Here is a 23,098-nt window from a genome sequence, read left to right on the forward strand (position 1 = left end):
CGATGCTGAAAATATAAACAGAGCTTAAACCGATAAACAAATCCTCAAAACAGCAGTAAAACACAACCTGGAGCCCAAATTTAAATGATTCATCAACAAACTACTAGAATTTGATATATTTATGCATAGTAAATACATATTAACACATCTAAAGCATTTTTACATCACTGATCTTTGCTTAGCAAGGCCCTATTCTGCAAATATTTTATTGTGGCAAAATCCGTTTTGTTGAAATGAAAGAAAAGGAACAACAAATAATACATTTATTTGCTCTCAACAATTTATTATAAATTACAGTGACATTTACAGGAAAGTCATTCTTTGTGGTTGACAGCCATGCCATCATACAGCTTCGTATAAACACAATGTTGGGTTCGATTTTTTTTTTTTTACAGCTTTGTCTGCCACCCCAGGTCAACATAAAAATAAGCCTCATCAATAATTAAAAAGCAACTTTTTATACACTATGGAAATATTCTAGCGACTGATCGCAACTGGGATGCTAATAACAATAAATTTCCATCACCATTAAAAGACAACTTGAAACTGATTCCGAGTCATCAGTCGGATCCCAAATCGTACTCGTCTATTATTAAAACAGTCGTGCTCTAATTGCAACACTTGACACCATCTCAGTTTGTGTTTTTGAACCCTTTTGCAGATAGTTTTCCTAGTAACCGAACCAGTAATCATTCAAAAGGGGAGCCTATTTACAAACGGATTTGACAGAGAATTTGGAGTCTTTTTTGAAAGATCAGCTGATTAAGACAGAACAAATGACGTTGACAAACCACAAATATTTCATGCAGCAGGCAGACGCGGTCTGTGTGCTCTTGTAGATCAGTGGAGAAAGGATGGCTTTTCCAAGAGAAACATTTACGTCTTTAAAAATGACAGATGGTGCCATGGAAATGCACCGAATACCACATTTACAAAAAATAGGAATTGTTTGCAAGTGTGTCAAAACTAGAAAAAAATAAAATATACTTGAACCATTTTTCAGTGGAGAGACGAGAAGAAAGTTCCAAGTACTAGGTAGAAACTAAAAATGACACAAGCGTGTATTTAATTACCGACTAATCTAACTTTCAGAACTTGGTTGATCAGAGGAGTTTTGATCTGTAAAACTTTACTTGTAGACAATGACTACTAAAGTAAGGAGCAGGCTCAGCGGTCCTGCAATGACGTTTGTGTCGAAGCTCATTTTTGTAAATCTGTGGTGAAACAGGTCAAATTCTCTTTTCATCACTGGAAGATTAGATAACTTCCCTCTTTCCAAATTCCTTCCATGCATTTTGAGAAATATTTCTGCATGCAACTCAAATGTGCATCTTTTCATGTGCGCCTGCCACTTGGGTGCAGAGCGAAGAGGGTTTATTGGCTACATGTATGTTTTTGTCATGTGGAGGTCGTGAAAAAGAGATGAATAAACATCACACATGGATAGTGTGGATGGTCTCAGTAAATGTTTCATAAGCATTTTTGCATATTTTAGATTTCTCATTGGATCTGTATTTTGGATGAACAGATGGGCATCTATAGGGCAGAACACGGGGGCAAAAGTAGCCTCCTCTTCCTCCTACACTCTGGATGAAGAAACACAAACCGCTAACCGGCAGAACTGCTCTGACGGACTGATGCCTTGGCGTCCCCGTCTGCTGCCTTTCATGGGCTTGAGGGCGTTTGGACTCCATTCTCCTCCGTTGCTTTGGCCTTGTGCAAAGCAGCCTGAATACGGAAGTGTGTCCGGGATTCCATGGAGTAATTTTTGAAATTGTTTCTGGAATAGAACACATTTATTGACATATTTACGCTTCAAAAACAAACATATAGGAAAAGCATTTTATATTGTTTTTTTATTTAAAAAAAAACCAAAAAACATTAAATTAAAAATTTTTTTTAAAGTCTGCTTGAATATGATGTGATCAAATCAAAAAATACTTTTCACTTAAACACTGGAAACAGGTTAAAGTCCCACTCCGATCATCTATGGATCCATTTTCAAAGTGTTCCCAGTGGCCTTTTCATTACGATGATGTCGTTTTTAGCCAAAAAGTCATAAAACCTGTATCGTTTTCTAGGACATAGTTTCTGCAGAGTGACAGTAGTTCATTAAATTCGCCTCAGAGTTGTGGGCGGGACCATTAGCGTGGAGCGACTCCGCCCTCCCATCCCCGTTGCCGAGAACTCTGATCTAATTTTCAACGTTCACAAATAAGCTCTTTTATAAACGGCATTTTGAAGTCTCCTCCCGATTCGCAACAATTTAAATAAATAAAATGTTCAGAAATGCAATTGTAATTCTCCTTATAAATGTCCTCCATCAAGAGAAAAATGTCACAAAGAACACGTTAAAGACACCAAAAACAGAATAATCATCGGAGTGGGTCTTTAAAAAAGGATTTTTCTGTGCAGGTAATTTGCAGGTACAAGACTCACTTGGCTGCCTCTAAGAGTTTCATGGCTTCAGCTCTCCGGCCTTGCTCCAAACACAGCAGACCGTGCTCCAGCAGAGCGTTGGGAACCAGGTAATGGTCATATTTGATCTGACCCTCACTGCAGAAAACAGACAAACAGCAGCGGATGCTTAGATTAGCAGTGAACACGTGCACAGCCCAACCCCACACTCGTGTCTACTGACTTGCAGAGGACCAGGGTGAAAAAGTGCTCAGCCTCCTCATGGTGCCCCATGTGTTTGAGACAAAGCCCCTTCAAGAAGCTTATCAAGCACTGGTCATCTGTGGAGTACTCCGACCCTAATAGAAGATGCATTAAAAAGGGAATTTATGCACAGTTTCAAATAAATCACACAAATAAATAATAAGGAACCCAAAAAGCGAGTTCAAGCGAGTGTTTTTGCATACTTGGGGAGCTTTCCAGCGCAGTCTGTGCTTCGTCCAGAGTTGCCAGCATGCCCTCAGTTAACTCTTTGTGTTTTCCAATGACCGTGTAGCCGTTCCAAATGTACATCATCTCCTGGATAACAAACAAACACGCACCACAAACGGTCATTCCTGCAGATCCTTCAACCATTTAGTTCCATAAACTCAGATAAAGTCTTGACATCAGCAGCTAAATTATTCCTTGTTTGTAATTTTCTCCCCATGCTGCTTTACGACTAACCTGATCTCTTTGGGATTTCCATATGTTGATTTTTGTTTTTGTCATTTTAAATCAAAAAAAGAGCACAAAGTTTCTCCTAAAATCTGAAGGAAGCATTTATAGGTCTGTATTTGCAGCTTTTCTAGAGTAACTATGGCAAAGATTTGACTTGCTTCTTGCTTTTTTTTACATTTGCAGAAGCAACAAAGAAGTCACTACATCCAGGAGCCACCTTCCTGCTTTGTTACTCTATTTCTTTGTTAAAACGCTGGAGCAGCTCAAAGGCATCGATTGGTACTGACCAGAGGAGCGACAGGAAGAGGAATCGGGTTTTCTGCAAGGTAGCGGCGGGCTTTCCTGATGGCAAACTTCTCCGTTGGTAAAGATTTCCCTGCGATTTTCTGCTTCAGCCCAGGAACCTGCCTGGATCACAGCGTAGTGCAGACACGAACATGCATTTATTGTGCAAATATATTGTTATTCAGAAGCTGACAAAATCAAAACTTTTTCGGGGTAAAAAACATTTTGACATTAGTTTTTCTTTAGACCTGCAGCCTCGCTGTCATTTTAAGAAGTTTTGCACCATTTTTAAAAAGTTTTAGATGTTTTTTGCGTTTCTGTAAAAAAAATTCTGAGTGTCAGTTTTTAGAAAGTTTTTAAGATCAGTAATTTAACATTAAAGCCAAATACATTCTCTTTTTTTATTTTAATTCTTTACATGATATATTTTTCAGACATATATTTGCCAAATTTGGTGCCTTTTATTCTTGTTGCTTTCATGCTAATCGTTCCTCAAACTGCTGATTGGGAGTTGTGGTTTTATCCAGACCTTTAGTCCTTTTCTAGCACTTTCCAGTGAGAGCAAGAACGTCTGGGGAGTTTTTTTAGCAGCATCTGCTCTCCTACCTGAACAGAGTTGGAGCAGATTCCCCAAAGGTTAGACAGTCATCCTCCGTCAGCATGCTGAGGTAAGCTGCTTTCATGTACGCGTATGTGGCCTGAAGGACACAAAATTGGATTTTTGTAACAAAACTTTCTCTCTGAGCAAAATCACTAGTGTTTTGATTGCATTTTTTCAAGAAACAAAACTTCTTTACACATAGAAAAGACATAATTTAGCAGAGCTTTAATCTTCTACCCTCTCTCCTCTTCATAGACTGAGACACGTTTTATTAACAGTTTCTATAAACAGTTTCTAGTTGGTTGAATACCATAAAGTTGAATGCTATAAATCCTTCAACCATTGTTTTCCTGTTTCTCTTTTTATTCTAGTATCTTCCTCCGTTTTTTTACCGCCTAACTCCTTCTACAATTGTTCATCTATTGGAACCATTCAACTATTCAAATGATCAGCCCTTTCAGTTTTTTCCAGCTGTGACTTTTGGTTCTTGAAATCCTTGAAATTCCAGGATTTCTGCCTCCATTGAAATACATGGGTAATCCTTGGAGCAGAAGCTCGCTGGTTCGATACCCGGCTCTGTCCTTTTTCACAAACACATCTTTTTTTGTTATTGTGCTGTTTTGACTTTATTTATGGTCAACTTTGATCATTTCTGTATTGCTTTTTTCTGCCAATTATTCCCCTTTAAGTTGTATTTTTATTCAGCGATATAGCATCAACCTGCATTTTCTTCTGGAAACGCAGCTCCTTCTAGATTTCTTTTCTTTTTTTTTGCAAAATCCAAAGTTTTACAGTTGAATAAAATAAGCCCAAACCTAAAAACTAGAGGGTATAAAAGCATTAAACTGCCACAGCAGTAAACCTCATGAAACAGTCTGAAGTGGTTCACCTTGGCATCAGAGGATGCTGGTATTTTTAAAGTGTTATTTCCCACCTTGGACCAGGAGTTCTCCCTGCTAAGCAGGTCAGCGTAGAAGTAGGCCATCTTCCAGTGCCTCTGGTAGGTGAAGCACCACATCAGCTCCCAGTAGCACATGTGATGGAACTGCCTCCACTCCTGCTGGGCCTCACAGCACTCCTGGAACCGCTTTATAGCCTGAGAGGAGCACGGGGGTTTCAGGTGTGACGCGTCATTCATCATTCACGTCTTTAGAATTCTATCAATTAATCACAAGTTTGTGGTTCCCCCCCCCCCCCCCCCAACAAGTACTGTGTAATAACAATAATGACAATGTGAATATAGCTTTGTGGAACTTGGTTTCAGTTTCATAAATGCGTCAGAAAGCAGATTTCATTCATTCTTTTGATCAGTTTTGAGGTGGCCTGACTCAAACCCTCCATTCTCAATAAAAGCAGTCATGAAACTTCTTCTATAACAAACAGAACAGTTGCTGCAGTCATGATGATATTTCTAACAGCAGCGCAGCACAATATCGTTTTCAGCAGGGAAAAATGTTTTACCCCATCCAGGTTGCCTTTGATTTCTTCTATTCGACCAGCAAAAAACAAAAAGATGGATCCCTACAGATAAAAAAAAGGTCAAACAAGTTAACTTTAGATAAAAAACATGTTATATTTAGCAGAAAATGGTGACTGTCGTTCTGCCAAACCTTGGGATATTTTTCAAGATATGGTTTCAGGAGTTTCTCTGCCTCTTCAGCGTCTCCTTCTCCAGTTCCTGCCAAAGAGATTCAGAAAACAGTCAGAAAACCCTCTTATTTGCGTCTCTGAAGCAGCACGTGTGCAGGTTTGCATGTGTCAAAGCTCACCTAGAATGAAGCTCATGAACGTGTGATAACACAGCAGGAGCATGTTACACAAGAAAGACCTGAAGGTGCCTTCTGCAGAGCCCTCATGAAGCTGCTGGAGTCCAAACTCCTGCAAGCAAACGCACAGAAGGGAGTTTGGTCACGAGTCAGTATGTTTAAGATATTCTGCAAAAGGATCCATCAGATAATTAAACCCTAAAGATCCTCACATATATGTTTTTCTTGAAAATCTGGTTTGATTAAATCAAGTTCATCATCTTCTCAGTCTGACTGAACCTTAATGACACCAGGGATTTATTTGACTGATCGCTTTTTTATTGCGCTTTTAACAATCAAAATAACTCAAATTTTGGGATTTGGTAGAATATTGCACACCTAAAAGCAGAAGAAAATTCATTACCAAAACATATACAAAATTAATTTATTAAAAGGAGAGAAAGAAAGAAAAGTTTAAGGGAAAAAAGTACATTTTGCTAAAAGAAATGGATTTTGTGTGGAATAACCGGTTTAACCTTAAAACAAAGTCCAAACCTAAAGACGTTTAAGAGCAAGCATAGAAGTATGATTATTGACTGGTACGTACATATACAAAGTCTAAATACGTCTGTAAATGTTCATGACATTCAAAATGACTATGAGATTGTTGGCGAACAGAATTTAAATGAATTCAAATGTGTGTCAAATTTGTCTCCGTTTCTGTCTGTACGAGTCAAACTTCATTCCAATCACTCACAGATGTTTAAAGCACAGAGTTCCACTCCGTGAAGCTCCTGACTACTGTCCCCATAAAGTTAAGTTCAAGTCCCATCAGCCGTCACGCCTCTTGGTGATTGACATTTGTTTATGCATTTGACCCCACCCCAGGGGGAGCTGCAGCCACAGCTGAGAAACCCTTTGGTGGTTTAATCTAATCCCTTACTGCAGTCTGACAAGCAGGGAGGTCCCCGTTTTAGTCTTTAGTATGACTCGACCACTGATCTGAACTCTCGACCTTCCAGTCTCAGGGAGGACACTCCACCACAAGGCCACCGAAATGGTCAATAATGCTCCAATAATCCACCAAGCAGTGCGGCTTCGGACAGATTTCTGAGCTCTGGGTAGCAAAGACAATCAATGGAGGTCTGTAAACACAACCAGACTGTGAGGCACATTTTCTAGATTTGAACAAATTCAAGGCTTTTTGTTTGTTTTGTTTTGTTTTATTTTATTTATGGCCAAAAAAAATCAACAGTTCATTTACATTTATGGCTACAGTAACAGTAGCATAAATACAAATCAGTGTCTCGTTTTTCTAAAAGGGGAAACCCGAATGGCTGTAAGTGTTGAAGGTGACTGAACCCTGGTCTAGGGCATGGCGGTGAGAACTCATGAGGCTAATTTAACGTCTTCTCACTCACTTTCAGATATTTGTTGGATTTTTATTTTGTCCCATCTTTTATTTTAAAGACCCACTCCAATGAAAATGTGGTTTTTGGTGTTTTGTAGCATTTTCCTCACGGTGGAGGACATATGTAACAGAATTTTAGATTAAAACTGTAAATCTGAGTATTTCTTTATTAAAGATCCACGAACGTCTTTATTTTCCTCATCTGATTTGACATCAGGCTCAAAACTGTACGGCTGTTTGGCTTGTTGTTGCTCGCCGTTTTTGTTGCACGGCTAATGCTAGCTTGGGGGTTTGAGGGGCTGTAAGCTGGCGGGAGAGAGTGTAAACAAAGGGATGATGGGATATCGGCAGACGCTTTCTAGCACGCCAACTTAGAGGTAAATTTACAAATAACTCCTGCTGTTCTGCAGAAATGATGTCTTAAAAATGACATTTTTTTGGCTAGAAATTGTCTTAGCATAATTAAAAGACCATTGGGAAATTGTAGTAGGAGAGGGACTTTCAGCACACGTCTGAAATCAAATATTGTCACACAAAGCCTCACCTTATTGCCAGAGAAACCGACAAACTCCAGCAGCTTGAGCGTCCGAGTGGGCAACATGGAAATCATCTGCAGGAAGCAGACGAGCGGCGTTATCCAAAATCAACATGAAAGCACCAGGAGGTTCCCATCATGGCGCCGTTTGGCTTCTCTTTCATTTGAATAAATACACTACTTTTTTTCTTTCTTTTTAAAATACATTTTTGGATTTAGCTGCAACTTACTAAGTTAAAGGCTCCAACTCCAAGTTTAACACCCCCCTCAAAGTGCCTGTGGTCGTCACCCTTAGTGTATCCAGACGACTGGAGGATAGTGTGAAGCTCCCTGTGACGTGAAGAAGAGCCGTGACACAGCAAGAGGACAAGATGGCTTAAAAAAAGGCGACTGTGAAGGAAGAGTCAGATTACAGAGGACAGATTCTCACTTGTACGCCTGGTAGCTGTTCCTCACTTTGATTCCCCCTTTGATGAAACTGATCATGTTTTCATCCTGTGGGAAATGTTAATATATATAAATATATATAATGAATGTACCAATGAACCAAAAGGAGGCAGAGCAGTAAAGCCTGGAAACACTGACCTGAAGGAAAGTGAGTGCTGCCCTCTGCAGGAGACACTCGGCGTAGCACACCTCAGCATGGAGTTCCTCTGAGAGCAAAATGTCAGCGTCATCTTCAGAGAAGGGATGCACACGCGTGTGCACGCATGCACACGCCTGTATGAGGTGTGCACACGTGTGCATAGAGGCTTACAGTGTTTGACAAAAAACACATTTGGGTCTAAGGACTTTACAGACCTTCTGTGAAGTTTCTGTTGAAACTGGACTTCTTCCGGTACCTGACAGACGACACAAAAAGGTTTTCAGACTGTTAACCCTCCTACTATCCTCAAATATTACAAACACGTTTTACCCATGGGGTCAATCTGACCCCAGGGATATTTGCCTCCAGAAAATGATAAACATAAAATTGTCAACCAGGTTTTTGTGTCAGGCACATTTTTTGTTGAATACAGAAATAACCCCTTGATAATGAAACCTATCAGTGAGTTGATCTGTTCTCTAGCGCCACCATCAGGACAAACTTTCAGTTTTAGAGTTAGTGCATCCGGAAAATCTTTCATCCAAATCTTTTCTAATTTTGGGTGAACATTCATGACTCTCACAGAATGAAGCATGTTGATGGATGTTGGTGACCCCCTCTTTCCTCTTGTAAATATATTTATTTACTTATTTTTCTCTCTGTGGTTACCCGGGTCAAATTGACCCCAGAGGAACACTAATGCATGCAATATGTGTTCAGCACATTGACAAAATATCATCATGGCAATTATGTGCTTAATCAGTTGTCCCCATCAATTTAGAAAGTCATGAAATATGAAGCAATTGAAAAAAAAGTCACCCATTATTTTTTGAATAATAAACATTGGATGGGGTCAAATTGACCCCAAGGATAATAGGAGGGTTAAAGTGATGCAGCACCGCGAAGGCCCCTCAGTTCCGCCCTCACTGTGTTTTTCTAGAAACTTTGAGCTCAGTTCTGCTGAAGACAGGATGCTGAGCTGTGAGCTGACGCTCCCACAAAACCAGCCGCTGTTTCCCATGAGCCTTCACAGCTGTCAGTAGGAAGCTGCAGCTCTGACCTCAGCTGACCTACAAAGAGAGAGCTGATGGGACACTTTCTGCTGTTTCAGGTCAAAATGAGCAGGGGGGGGTGCAGGCAGGGGTGGCAGTGTCTCATCCGTCATCCTCACCTGCCATCATAAGATGAACGGTAATAATCAAATGAATATGTGTCCACTGATCTGTGCTACAAATGCCATTTATATGTATGATTATCATCATTTTATACTGTAGTTTGTGCATTTTCTGCTTAATCACAGCTAATTCAGTGAACGATAACAATGCAAATAGTTTTAATGTAGATATTTATGGGTGATATTCAATATATCTACATATTTACATATATGTAGATATATTGAATGAGAATCTGAATTATATGAGAAGACACCAGGTGAAGTAGACAGTAGCTCTGCCACAACTGTAGGGGGCGTACGTGAGCTCGTCTGTGCTTCGTTGGTTGCTTATAAAGGTTTGCGTGTTCTCCCCGTGCACGCGTGGGCTTTCTCCGGGGACTCCGGCTTCCTCCCACCGTCCAAAAACATGCTTCATAGATGAACTGATGACTCTAAATTGTCCCTTTTTGTCTTTTTGCAGTCAGCCTTATAGGCAGTTCTGTGTCTATTGCACTCATTTGACTCCCATGGCATTCGGTGTTCACACTGGCCTGCCGCTACCCCATACTAACGCATGTACCAACAAAAGTGCACAATATCAAAGCGCTGAATCTTGTTCCAGGCTTTTTCTTTCTAGTTTCAGTCGAGCTCAAACCACAAATATTAATTTCTCCTTCATGATCACTTCAACGGTTGGCAATTGTGTGAATTTAAGGGGACGCCATCCGTACGTGCCGACCCAATCCAAGCCCTCGATCGGTCAAGGTTCAGCCGGTTTAACTTTCACCGCGCGCTCAACGGCGGCGCGTTTTGTACGCAGAGCCCGAAAACAGACTTAAACACTTATGTGGCGACGCATGAAAGTTTTGAGAGGCCAAAATGCGAATGAACGCTCGTTAACAAGGACTTTCTATGGAGGTGTGTTGCCGAGGCCGCAAACTACGGACCGGTCCGTGAAAACATTGTCCGACATTAAACCGGTCTGTGGCCCGGTAAAGGCTGGAGACCACCACTACAGACCATGTATAAAGTATACTAAATACTTCTTCAAACGTAATTTCAACATTTTAAGTTTACAATATAAAGATAGTAGATAAAAAGTAAACTTCAAGTGTACTCCCTCACTTTTAGTGCTACTATTCTACACGTGGTACACCTACTGAAACTGTGCCAGAATTTTGCTGATCTTGTGGTGAACATTTTAATCTGAACGTTGCACCAACATTCAGATGTTTTTACGTTCATGAGTTTCGTTTCTGCAGCTGATTCCTGGTTTCTTTGCAAAGCATGAGGCGACGTGTAACTCTGACGCTGTGGGGAGGCCTCACCGCTGACAGATCGTCTGCGCCTCCTTCATGGTGCTGCCCGCCGCCAGAATGTGCTGGGGGTCAAAGGTCATCATGGCCTGCATTTGCTGGATGGTGGCGTAGGTTAGAGCGTGGTACATGCTGTCTTTTGTCCTGCAAAAAAATAAATAAAATATGTTAAGATGGCCTCCATCTTAACAGCAGACAGCTGTGGTCTGGAACCTGAAAGACAGAAAAACTGTGTGTATTTATAGCTGCAGCAGCTGCGCAGCCACATCACACCCTCTGCTTAAATTGTTTCCCTAATGGCTTTTATGGGGCGTTTGCGTAACACACATTGTAGCAGCAGAGACACACGTTTAACCAGTTTCAGATCTTTTTAAACCCCAGTGACGTCTGTGAAAAAAAGAGCTTAGTGTGTTGTTAGCATACAGGTGTGTGTGCAGGAATGCTGTGGATCTGCTTCTGCGACCTTTCACTGCTGACCTCTGAAAACCTGGAAGCATCAGCATCAATGCTGCTTACGTTTACTCTCTATATGAGGTCACATACTATATATTATAAATATATATTCTAAAAAACAAGGACAAGACGGAGAATTTAGGTCCTCGTGTTTGCCCTGTAACAAAATAAATGAAGATCTGTTAAATGTAAGGATTGTGAGAGAAGAAAAAACTACACTGCAAAAACAGGCCCCGTAGAAATAAGTCATAAATCCATAAAATTTGAAAGATTTTCTCCTTAAGCAAAACAAAAAAAATCATCTTCTATATTCTTAGTTTGAAAAAAAATTTCCAGTCACTTAAACTTGTTTCCTTAAACTAAGATTAGATTTTTTTAGATTAGATTAGAATTTTCTTGATAAGATCTTTTTTTTTGGCAAAACAGGAAAGAATTTTTTTGAAACAAGAGTCGTTTTACTTAAGATTTAGTTTTTGCAGTGTACAAATTAAAACGGATGAGAAAAAAAAGGCAAAAAAAAATGTAAAAATGAATAAAGATAAAAAAATCTTGTAAAGAAAATGCAGATATAAAGAAAACACAATAACCACAACCATGACGCAGCAACAACAGAGGTGGAAGAACCGGCTGAGTAACCAAAACACGTCTGCTGCAGTTCGTCTGACTGGCTTAAGTAAAAGTAACAAACTGGAGCAGCAAAACTATTTGAGACGGAGCTGTGATGTGAGTTCAGCCGTCAGCAGCATCGTCTGTAACGTCCCATTGAAGCCTTTGTCAGAGTTTCGTGACGGTTCCAATCCCTTTAGAAAGGCAGGCACACCTTCGTCGTCTCATTCAAAAGAGCGTCAATAATTACCAGAAAATGAACAGACGTCGTTCTGCGTCTGGATACCAGGGGATCTTGTTGTTGGACGTTCATTAAGCATCAAACTGACATGAAATTAAATCTTTTTGTAACAACAAAAAAGACAAAAACTTTGTGTATTAAGAATACATTTGGATTAACAAAAAACAGAGTTTTATTGCTGACAAAGGAAAGAACTTCCATCCATATCATGGTCCTTCCACTGCCGTGTTTTGGTGTTTTTCCTGATTTCAGTCCCGTTCATGGATCTCCCAAGCGTTCCTGCAGCGTTCAAAGGTCTTTGGCTGTAAACGAACTGGAATATATATTTGTTGACTTTTCATTCTTTACCGCATCCACACCCTGGACACATTTAGAAACCCGCACAGGGTCACGAACTGCATGCAAACTCCACACAGAAGGAAAAAAAAGGAAATCAATCAGCAGGAAACAGGAACCGTTCAAGTCACTAGGTGTCAGTTATTACTCTAACAGCTGACGCCAAACAACACTTTCAGATGCTTAGATGATCTTTCTCTAAACTCGAAACTGGATGCGTATTTTGGTTTTGTTGTAGGGAAAATTCTTGCTCAGATGTTTGTGTGATTCTCCAGCAGTAAGATGAACGAATGAGGCAGAAATATTCAGCTTCTGTCCCGACTGGTTTGCGTTTGCATCGCTGAAGGGCATTAAACCTAGTCTCCATAAGAAGTGCTGTTTATGCCAAAAAAAGCCTTTTTCTTGATATTCTTGAAATGCAGAAACTAGAAGAGAGTCAACAACCTGAAAAAACATCCTCAGTGGGTCAGGAAATCCCAAAGGCTACCAATGATGTGACATTTAAAGGATTTCAATTTTAAAGTTGACTAAACTCTGCAAAAACTGAATCTTAGAGTAAAAAGAAAAAAGTGTCTTATTTTCTGTCTTGCAAGAACAATAACCTTATCAAGAAAGTTTTCCAAAACAAAATAATAGTTTGACAAAATATTTATCTCTTTAGAATTCTTGGACATATCAATTTTTCTTCCCCGGTAGCAGATTTTTTTAAGAATTTTTGAATTGGTGGGTTCGGGTCCGTGCCCCTAGGCGCTGGGCCCCGGCAAATTTCCAACTGTGGCCGAGCCTGGTCGGGCCATGTTTACAACACCCCTTGTGGGCCCCCCTTTTTCCCCGGGGTGTCCCCCTCCTGGGCGGGGGCGGCGGGCCCCTGCCTTGCTCCTCCCTGGTCCAGCCGTGGGCCGGGCGGATGGCTGCCTGGAGTGCGGAGCGGGTCTCCATTGGGGGGGTCCGGGCTCGTACCTGGGGTTGGGGCGGGGGAGTGCCCGGAACTCCTGGGTGGTGATGGGGTGCTCGTCTGGGGCTGTGGGCGCCCTTCTCCGGTGGGGCCCTGTGCTGGGGTCTCCTGGCGCGGTGGGGGGGCTGCTCTCCTGGTTGGGCTGGGGCGGCGCTCTCTTTCCCTCCGTGCCTCCCTGCTCTCTGGCTCTGGGGGCCTCACGGCAGTCCGGCTGGCCCTGGCCTGGGTGGCGGATTTGGTCGCCCGGGGGGCAGATTGTTCCCTGCCTGCTCCCGTGCGGCGTCGGGGGGGTACCGGCTGCCGCTGCTGCTGCTGCTGCGGCGGGGGTATGGGTGTGGGGGTGGCTGGGCGCTCCTCCTCCTTCTTTTCACATTCCACCATCCATTTTAGAAGAACATGAACACTCACCTGCGCTCAGGTGTTAGCTCACCTTTGCACTAACAGTTTGCATGATTGAAGGAATGAAAGATTTCACACTAGTTGGTTTAAAGGCATAAGTATGCGTGTGTGAACACTATCTGTTTTGTGTACATGTTGACAGGTGGACATTTTTGCAGCTAGCAGGTGTGTTGATAATAGTTGAGTGTGTGTGAACAGGCCCCGCCCTTTTTGTACTACATTTGAACTGTACCGTAACGATAAAAAACCAGTAAACCTGTCTGCTCTATGCTGCTTCATTGTCTTATTCCCCCTTCCCCTCCTATTATCACCCTCCTAACCCCCCCCCCCCCCCCTCTAACGTCCCTCTCTCTTCTTCCCCTCTTTCCTTTTCCGTCCGGTCCAACACCAAAGATTTTCAAACATGGTTGAAATTAATAAAATTTGGCCTCAATTCCAAAAGGGGTTTATTCAGACATACCTTTGGTTTGTCTGAAGGTTAATAACCCCTCATGTTAAAGTAAAATATGTCCAACCCAAGAGGCCCTCAGCTCTCATCTGCCTGCCTAGCTGTTGGACAGGACAAGTTAAAAAAATAAAAATAAAAAAGAATTTTTGAATTATTTTTACATGACCTGCTTTTGTAGTGTAGAACAAACCCATTCTAAATTGTGAGGTTGATGTTGATGATGTGATGTTATTTTGATTTCTTTGAAACCTCCTTGCTTCATTTTGATCCGTCCAAAGTCCGGCCTGTGGGCCACATTCAAATTCCCACAGGCCGCCAGGCTCCTGCCATAACATCCATAATATGCAGCTCCCAGCGTTTTCTGAAAACTGTGTGTTCGCCTTCTTCATTGTGATTGGCTACATTTAGTAATAAGTCATTTTAAATCCACAGCAACACTGTCGTGTGACACTTTCTAGCTCATTTCTATTATGTCAAGTGGAAATAAAAGAAGAAGGTTGGCAGTGAGGACAACGGCGTCCAGGACAGAGTTTTGGAACCACCTTGTCTGCCTAATTTACCAAGAGACTGTCTACAGCAAGCTAAGAGGGACAAACTGACAATAACCTGGGTTCAAATGTATTTAGATACATTGGTGAATCGTGAATAAATGTTCATTAAGTTTGCATTTAATGTTGTTAAAATGGTTCAAAGAATGTGCGGCTGAAGTTTGGCCCTCACACATTTTCACCTCATCAAATCTGGTCGTTTTTGCAAAACGTTACGACTTAGACAGTTGTGTGGTTAGAACACAATCTTTAAAATGATGCTACAGATCCGTTTTCAAAAAGGAAAAACACCAATCAGACATTTTTTTCCTTTTTTTGTTTCCCAACATCAAATATTTTTTGCTTTTATTTTGAAATTTGTGATCATCCTAAATACTTGATTATAAAAAAAGGTTTAAATTTAAGCCATACTTGTCAAGGTTAGCTTTGGAAAATGCCAACCTGACAAAGAGGAACTTCAACTTAACAGAGGCAGACTAGAGTGATGTTCACCATTTGTTCTGTGAAAGTCCTGCAGCCATAATCTGCTGTTTTCAGGACTTTCTCTTCAAACAAATACGATGCAGATCATGTTTGGCTGTCAGCATCAGCTCCTCACCTGCATCGGAGGCGGGCCTGCGCCTCCTCGAACTCATTCTTCAGGAACTGATCCAGAGCCGCCATGCAGTCCTCCAGAGCGAGCGACAGGTCGGAGCGCGAGCACCTGCCCGAGAAAAGCAGACGTCCATGAGATCCTCATGTTGAGATGAGACGGATGACCAAAAAGAAACAAGCTTACACATTGTTACATTGTTACATGTTCTTACACACGTTTTACACATTGAAAATGGAAAATAACACATTTCTTTTAGCTAAAAATCTTACTTTGATTAAACGGGATTTTAATCTTATAATGACATCACATGCTTTTGCACATTCCTCATATTTCATCCGTCACGTGACCACGCTATGGCGTGGTCACGTGACGGATGAAATATGACCGACCTGAAACCATGACATACAGAGAGCATCCAAGCGTCGACCATTGGGCTTTCAGTGGTGTTATCTCTGGAGCAAAGACGCAGTGACACGGCTGCAGGAGACTCGTGCACGTTCTCAGCGGCGGGGACACGGCTGAGGAAGACTCGTGCACGTTCTCAGCGGCGGGGACACGGCTGCAGAAGACTCGTGCACGTTCTCAGCGGCGGGGACACGGCTGCAGAAGACTCGTGCACGTTCTCAGCGGCGGGGACACGGCTGCAGAAGACTCGTGCACGTTCTCAGCGGCGGGGACACGGCTGCAGAAGACTCGTGCACGTTCTCAGCGGCGGGGACACGGCTGCAGAAGACTCGTGCACGTTCTCAGCGGCGGGGACACGGCTGCAGAAGACTCGTGAACGTTCTCAGCGGCGGGGACACGGCTGCAGAAGACTCGTGCACGTTCTCAGCAGCGGGGACACGGCTGAGGAAGACTCGTGCACGTTCTCAGCGGCGGGGACACGGCTGAGGAAGACTCGTGCACGTTCTCAGGGGGACACGGCTGAGGAAGACTCGTGCACGTTCTCAGCAGCGGGGACACGGCTGAGGAAGACTCGTGCACGTTCTCAGCGGCGGGGACACGGCTGAGGAAGACTCGTGCACGTTCTCAGCGGCGGGGACACGGCTGCAGAAGACTCGTGCACGTTCTCAGCGGCGGGGACACGGCTGAGGAAGACTCGTGCACGTTCTCAGCGGGACACGGCTGCAGAAGACTCGTGAACGTTCTCAGCGGGACACGGCTGCAGAAGACTCGTGCACGTTCTCAGCGGCGGGGACACGGCTGAGGAAGACTCGTGCACGTTCTCAGCGGGACACGGCTGCAGAAGACTCGTGAACGTTCTCAGCGGGACACGGCTGCAGAAGACTCGTGCACGTTCTCAGCGGGGACACGGCTGAGGAAGACTCGTGCACGTTCTCAGCAGGACACGGCTGCAGAAGACTCGTGCACGTTCTCAGCGGGACACGGCTGCAGAAGACTCGTGCACGTTCTCAGCGGGACACGGCTGCAGAAGACTCGTGCACGTTCTCAGCGGGACACGGCTGCAGAAGACTCGTGCACGTTCTCAGCGGCGGGGACACGGCCTCCCTCTCAGCTCCGAGCTCTTCTGGCTAATGACATGCGGGTGACTGCCGGCTTCGCCATATGACTCGCAGCAAATTGAGCTTCACAATAAGAGCACAGACTCTGTCACAGAGGCAGCTGCTTTGAGCTTCCCACACAGATGAGTGACACTCGTCTCCAGCAGAACACCACATGAGTGGGTTCTTTCAGGCTTCATCCTCCAAACTGAATTATTATCTAAGGGTTTTAACTAACAAAACTAAAAGCCATCAGCTATAATAATTAGCTTATCCTACACTCTGCCCTTAAACTGTGTTTAGAGCAAATAAAATAAAAAGGAAACTAACAGGAAGTTTCAAGAATAAGGCAGTAGAAAGTAAATCTGCTTCCATCTGGACGAGCCAAACAAGTTTGACCTGAGGATTCTCCACTAAGTGGCCGCTCCCACTGCATTTTTGTCACTTTCGTGCTTTTTTTCTCTTTACAACTCATGTTAAAGCCCTTTCAAGATGATCGTATCAATAGATTTGTTCAATTCTTCCATAAATAATGCTGGTGTGCAGAAAAGCTTCTTGTAAGCCGTTTCCAGGTACTTTTATATCCATATTTCAGTACATTTTTCATACATTTTAAAAATAAGTTAACTACCGGATCAACATTTATTTGCTTCAATCAATTTTCATTGAATTCTGATCAAATTAATGATCATTTCAGCTTATTTAAATGTATTAATAACATTTTCTGACGTTTGTAAACCTCCATTTAGATGGTTTCAAAGCAGCAGAGTAAATTAACATTATCAGAATGATATTATTTAAATGTTATTGCATAAACAAACCTTTGTAAGTTGCTCCATTTTTAGACTGTGTTTTTTTTAATCATAATTTCCTGCTTAGTGAGCAGATTTGGAAATTGGATGTTATGGAGAGAGAAAAATCTGTTAAATTTGCTTAAAACATCAACATTTTTTGAAAACGCAGAGTCTGTTAAATCTTTACTTGATTTGCTTTCAACTTTTCCTCCCTATAATAAAATTAAATGAGGAAAAATTAGAAAAGAAATGACAAATTCCATTTGCAAATGTCAAAATTTGAAGTGAAAATGCATAAAACTGACATTTTCCCGTAGTTTAAACCTTTTTTAACCAAAAAAACATTTGGAAAAAAATCAAGAACAAATGATTCCTGAAGGTCCGGTTAGTGCAAATCCTAAAAGTTGGAGTCTGATCGGCTGCTAGCCTCAGATAATAACCATAAGCCGTCAGTTCAGACGGTTTGGATCGATGGGGAAACCTCATCGGTAAACCAACAGGGAACACTGTGCTGCCAAAGTTCATGAGAAAACAAACAATCAATATCTTTATATTGGGATGATTGGGAAAACAAGCTGGGGGGGGGGATCCTGAAGACTTGAACAAAAGGCGCAGAGAGAAGCAGCAGAGCCTGTTGCATTCAGGACGAGCAGCATGCCAAGCATTGTCCAAATAATTTAATAAGAGCTGCAAGTCAGCAATTCTGTCTCTCCAGTTGCACAATGAGGATCCTTATCGGGGGGGGCGCACCAAGCTCAACGTGCAAACCAGCCAGCAATTAGGCATTCAGCGGGGCCAGAGGGATGAGGGGCAGTTTGCGGGCTCCGCCTGGGGAAAAGCTTATCAGAGCTGTTTTCCTCATGGCCCCGATCAGACAGCCAACAAGTTTTTCAGCACGCCACAAAACGCCACGCACAAAGTCCCGCTCACGTGATGCAGCAGAAAAAGAGGCGAAGGCGTCGTCCGGCCGTGACGGGCGGCGGCAAGCTTACCCATTTGAGAGAGAGTCTTCCTCTCCTGACATTTTCATCTGGCAAAGCGTGAAAGAAAGAAGGAAAGCAGCAGGAGAGTCGCAGGAGTCACCAGCAGTGCAGCGTAATGATCTGCGCCTCCCTCTGTAGCTGCAGACACAGTGGGAGGGGGGCAGAAACCGAGGAGGGAGGAGGAGGAATGAATGAGAGGGAGGGAGGGAGGGAGGGAGGAGGGACGTAGCAGCAACAGCAGCTCCTAATAAGATTGGGATGACCATCACACACACACACAACATGCCCCGCCTCCTGATCATCACACGCCGCACTCTCTGCTCCTATTGGCTGAAACGGATATGAGGCGGCGGTCGACATGTACAGGATTTCACAGCCCGGGACTTTTATGTAAGATGGGAAACTCCAAAAACTTTAGTCATGGAAAGACTGGAACGATGGATCTGTGATGGGAAAGGGACCAAAAAGGAGGAGCAGGGCTGGATGGTTGGGGTCCGACGTGCTGCAGAAACACTGCAGTGAGTCCAGATAAAAAGGGTTTGAATCTGCAACCCATGGACAAACATGCAACTCTGAAACTACCCCACAAAAAAAACCAAAAACCTGAGAGGGGACAGCACAGCAGGAAGCACACGTGGCTTTATCCGAACGCCTGCTTTGAGTTTCTGTTCAAAATGTGAACGAAGCATTTCAGTCTGCGCCTCCGTCTGAGGCGTGAGCACGTCAGGAAAACCACGAGGACCCTGATTCATCGCCTCGTGTGGAATCAAAATTAACTCGAACACGAGGTCAACCGGAGGAGGAACGGATGACACGTCACTGCGTGAGGAAGAGTCACTTCCTCCCTGGCTTCAGGTCACATCTGCTGACCTCATCCAGGTTCTGTGCTCAGAGGAGCAGCCGTCAGCTAAGCAGACGTCAATAAAGTTTTATTCAAGCACTGAATCTTTGTCAGAACACAGAGGCTTCCATTTTTCTTCAACTTTTCATGTTGAAAACTGAATTTAAGTGAGCAGAAAAGATAAAAGCCATAAAAGAAAGCAAATAAACGAATAAAGCCGTAAAATTGTGAGAAAAAAACTCAAATAAAATCCTACATTTATGACTTAAAAAGTCGTATTTCTGCAAGGAAAAAAACATACTTTTTTCTAAAATAAAAAAAATCATTTCTTAAAAAAAAATTAAAGTAAAACTGATTTAGTGAGATTTAATGTCCTGCAACAAAGTTTATGTCAGATTGTCTGTGCTAAAACATTTTAAATGTAAAAGTTTAAAAAGAATGACTTTACTTTGTAAAATTCTAAAGTAATAACTGCTCAACTTAATTCAATTAAAATTTTGACTTTTTTCTTATAATTTTACACGTTTTTCTCATGTTTGTAAGAATTTCTCTCAGCTTGAACGTTTTAACTTTTTTCTCCCTATTTTACAACATTTTTCTCATAATTTTAAAACTTCGTAAATCTTTGACTCTTTTCTTATATTTTTACAAAAAATTTTCCCTCATAATTTTAGTACCTTCTCCTCGTATATTTATTTTTCTTTGATGGTGGCCCCTAATACTTTGTCATAAGTTTGTGAGTCAACTGTATAAATAAAAACAAAGAAAATAGGATAAAATAAATAATGATTATTTTTTCAAGAGAAATAAAATAAATCAAACTTAAAAAAAGCAGCTGAGATGACTGACAACAGGAATATTCGGAGTGTAAAGATTTTCATGATAAAATGATTTTTTTTAAACATCAACAGAAAAAAAAACATCATTGTTGAGCTTTTCGCACGTATTAATCCACAAATAATATTGAATCAGCTGAGTGAATATAGAAAAACATTTTTTATAGTTTTGACAAAAAAAAAATATTTCTATGTTTTCTAAAGTCTTCATAATGAATCAACAGCCTGTTTTTGTATCCTTAACCACTTGATGACACAATCATATTATTTCATATTTTATTCTTCCTGGTTTAAGTTTTTTACTTCCTTTTCATGCCTTTCAGTTAAATCTTTGACTTTTAGCTGCTCCCTTTAGGGGGCGCCACACTGAATCATCAAACCCTCTCCTCTGCATTTTCCTCACCAACCACCCTCCTCCACATCCAGGAACCTCTTCCTCTTTCCTGGTAGCTCCAACCTCATCGTCCTCTCACCATCACTGTTCCTCCTCTCAAACTGTCTCTAAAACGTCTACCGTGATCTGTTCCTGTGATGGATTCAGTCCTGGTCCCAAAGATAAACCTCAGCGTCTACATCTCTTCTGCACCTCTTAAACCCTCCTCCACCCGTTCCAACCTGCTTGCAGACACCTTTTCACCTCTTTCCTACACTCTCTGTTGTTCTAGGACCAAAATACTCATGGACCTTCTTCACCTCTGCTCCCCGAAACCTCACCGTTCAAACCTCCACCTCTCTAGATGTTTCTCCACCTGCTTCCTGCTTTCACTAAAGATCACAGTGTCATCTGCAAACATGCTGATCCACAGAGATTCCTGTCTAACCTCACCTTCTAGTCTGTCCAGGTCAGAAACTCTACTCCCGCCTCCCCTAAACTCTTCACACCTCCACTCTTCGCCCTCTTTAAGGTCTTCCTCACTTCATCCTCATTGATCTTTAGCGCTTCCTGCTCCACAACATCCACATCTTCTCTTCTGTGCTCTCCAAAACGTTCCTCATTAATTATGACAGTATTAAGGATAGATTACAGCACGGGGACAACTGTGATCATTTCAAGGTTTAAGGTTCACTGAGACAAAACAAAAGGAAATTTCTGTAAAACATGTCTATAATTGAAAGTTATTTAAAATATTACTGTTATCTCTTCTTTCTTGACTAAATTCTTCCAGATTTTTTCATCTAAACTCACCATCTTCATCTTAAATATATGCATCTCAACAAAAAACACCAATAAAAACAAAGATTAAAAACCTTGACAGAATATTAATGACTTCATGTGGTGAGTATCTATCTTTTCCAAGTTCAGAGCTTCATCTCACCCATTTGAGGGACTTGTTGGATCTGGACAACCCTTCATGTCTTCTAGCCGTAAACTGAAATCAAAAAACAACAGCAAAAAATTAACATGATGGCATTTATGGAGTACAATAGCAACAAAAAGGGTTCTCTCAGGGATAATTGTTCGAGGAACATGATCGTCTTTAGCGTCACTCCCATGCTCCTGCTTTTGTGGTTTTCTGATTTATGGAGTTTGAGAAAAGGTGATTTTGGTGAAAGTTCAATTTACAAAAACCTGCCGTGTGAGTAAACTGTGGAAGGATAGGATGGTTATCGCTAAGGAATGTGGACTCGCCACATGTCTGAAAAGAAAACTTTCATTTTAAAACATACTTACTTGAAGTCTGTAATAATGGGATCCATGTTTGGACCGTTTATGACTGACAACCTGCAAAAAATGGAGCAGAGAGACAGTTCAGCTTCACCGATGCCACCTTAATCTCTACATCTATCCACGCAGAACTTTCTTTCTTTCTGTCTTTCTATGCGCCTTTTCTTTTATTTCCTTTTGTGACGCAACTTATTGTTCTGACTGTAAGAAAATATGGCTGTAAGGACAATGTGACCATACCGGCCCGGGGAGTCCACATCATCAGGGACGTCTTGTGCCTGCGTGGCATCCCTGAAAGGAGATTTAAAAAAAAATAATCCAAACATAAATAAGAAACCGAGACTTAATAAACATTGAAGAAAAAAAGATCTAAATGCTTACATTTAAAAAAAGACACTGTTTTGGGTTCTTAAAACAAAGTTATTTTAAAGAAAATAGAAATTATAGTTTGAGAAGAACCCGGATTACGCCGTAATTAAGGCGGTATTACATTAGAATGTGAGACCACAGCTAAAATGAGCATTTAGACATAAAAGTGTCATCCAAAACATTAGGATCACATGAACATCATGGTTCTGCCCGACCGCAGAGCGACAGTAATGCTGTCCAACAAGCTGCTGACTCCTTCAAACACAGACCTAATTGAAGCGTTGACAGACACCAGAAAGCCGAAGGCGCTTCTTTCTGCTTCACGGACATCATGGGAATTGTCGATGTTCCTTAAAAAAGCGCGTGGAAACGGATCGCGCTTCATAAAGACCAGCCCGCCTTCTATCTTATCTTTAGCGTAATTAAGATAAACGGCGGGCGAGAACCCCCGTGACTACTGTAAAGTCAAGTCAAATCGATGTTTTGACTTTGAAACCGAAAATTACCGACAGTTCATGAACGACACTCACTTTTTCCCGTCATCCTTCTTCACCGTTCGTCTCCATTTGTTGATAAAACTCATGCCACAGGTCTGGGGTCCGGTGAAACAGCGGCGGAGCGGGATTTAGCGGCGGGCATGAAGAGACTCACAGCTGCGGACGGGAGAGGACCGGAGCGGCTCGGTCGTAAAGGCTTCACGGACGCTGACGGGGAAATGCCGCTGCGCCTTCCGTCTTCCGGGCGAGGCAAGAAAGGTGTGTGACCTCCATCAGCATA

General features: G+C 42.2%; 1 protein-coding gene across 2 annotated transcripts; it reads right to left on the bottom strand.

Moving 5' to 3' along the window:
- Positions 1–249: 249 nt before the first annotated feature.
- Positions 250–23,098, bottom strand: ttc39a (tetratricopeptide repeat domain 39A). 2 transcript variants are annotated; one of them, XM_011474557.3, is made up of 21 exons: positions 22,852–23,098; positions 22,193–22,243; positions 21,959–22,009; positions 21,603–21,656; positions 15,334–15,438; positions 10,762–10,893; positions 8,496–8,536; positions 8,280–8,347; positions 8,125–8,189; positions 7,925–8,024; positions 7,704–7,769; positions 5,773–5,881; positions 5,614–5,681; positions 5,465–5,524; positions 4,938–5,099; positions 4,009–4,100; positions 3,405–3,525; positions 2,865–2,976; positions 2,642–2,756; positions 2,440–2,556; positions 250–1,780 (listed from the first exon to the last, which is right to left on the bottom strand). In XM_011474557.3, the coding sequence occupies exons 1-21, from the start codon at positions 22,902–22,904 to the stop codon at positions 1,666–1,668; spliced, it is 1,857 nt and encodes a 618-aa protein (XP_011472859.2). In that variant the 5' UTR covers positions 22,905–23,098; the 3' UTR covers positions 250–1,665. The 2 variants fall into 2 exon arrangements, with proteins under 2 accessions (XP_011472859.2, XP_011472860.1); XM_011474558.3 differs by lacking the exons at positions 21,603–21,656; positions 21,959–22,009; positions 22,193–22,243; positions 22,852–23,098 and adding an exon at positions 18,619–18,748.

The sequence above is a fragment of the Oryzias latipes genome, chromosome 4 (assembly GCF_002234675.1).
Source record: "Oryzias latipes chromosome 4, ASM223467v1".
Taxonomy (NCBI): Eukaryota; Metazoa; Chordata; class Actinopteri; order Beloniformes; family Adrianichthyidae; genus Oryzias; species Oryzias latipes.

What these genes read in the sequence shown, in the direction of transcription:
- ttc39a (XM_011474557.3), bottom strand. Translation starts at nt 22,904, where the DNA reads ATGAGTTTTATCAACAAATGGAGACGAACGGTGAAGAAGGATGACGGG. An exon ending in CTCTTCCTGTCGCTCCTCTG is followed by an intron (nt 2,977 to 3,404) that starts GTCAGTACCAAT and finishes TTTGTTATCCAG; the next exon opens with GAGATGATGTACATTTGGAA. An exon ending in AAACTCTTAGAGGCAGCCAA is followed by an intron (nt 1,781 to 2,439) that starts GTGAGTCTTGTA and finishes GTTCTATTCCAG; the next exon opens with AAACAATTTCAAAAATTACT.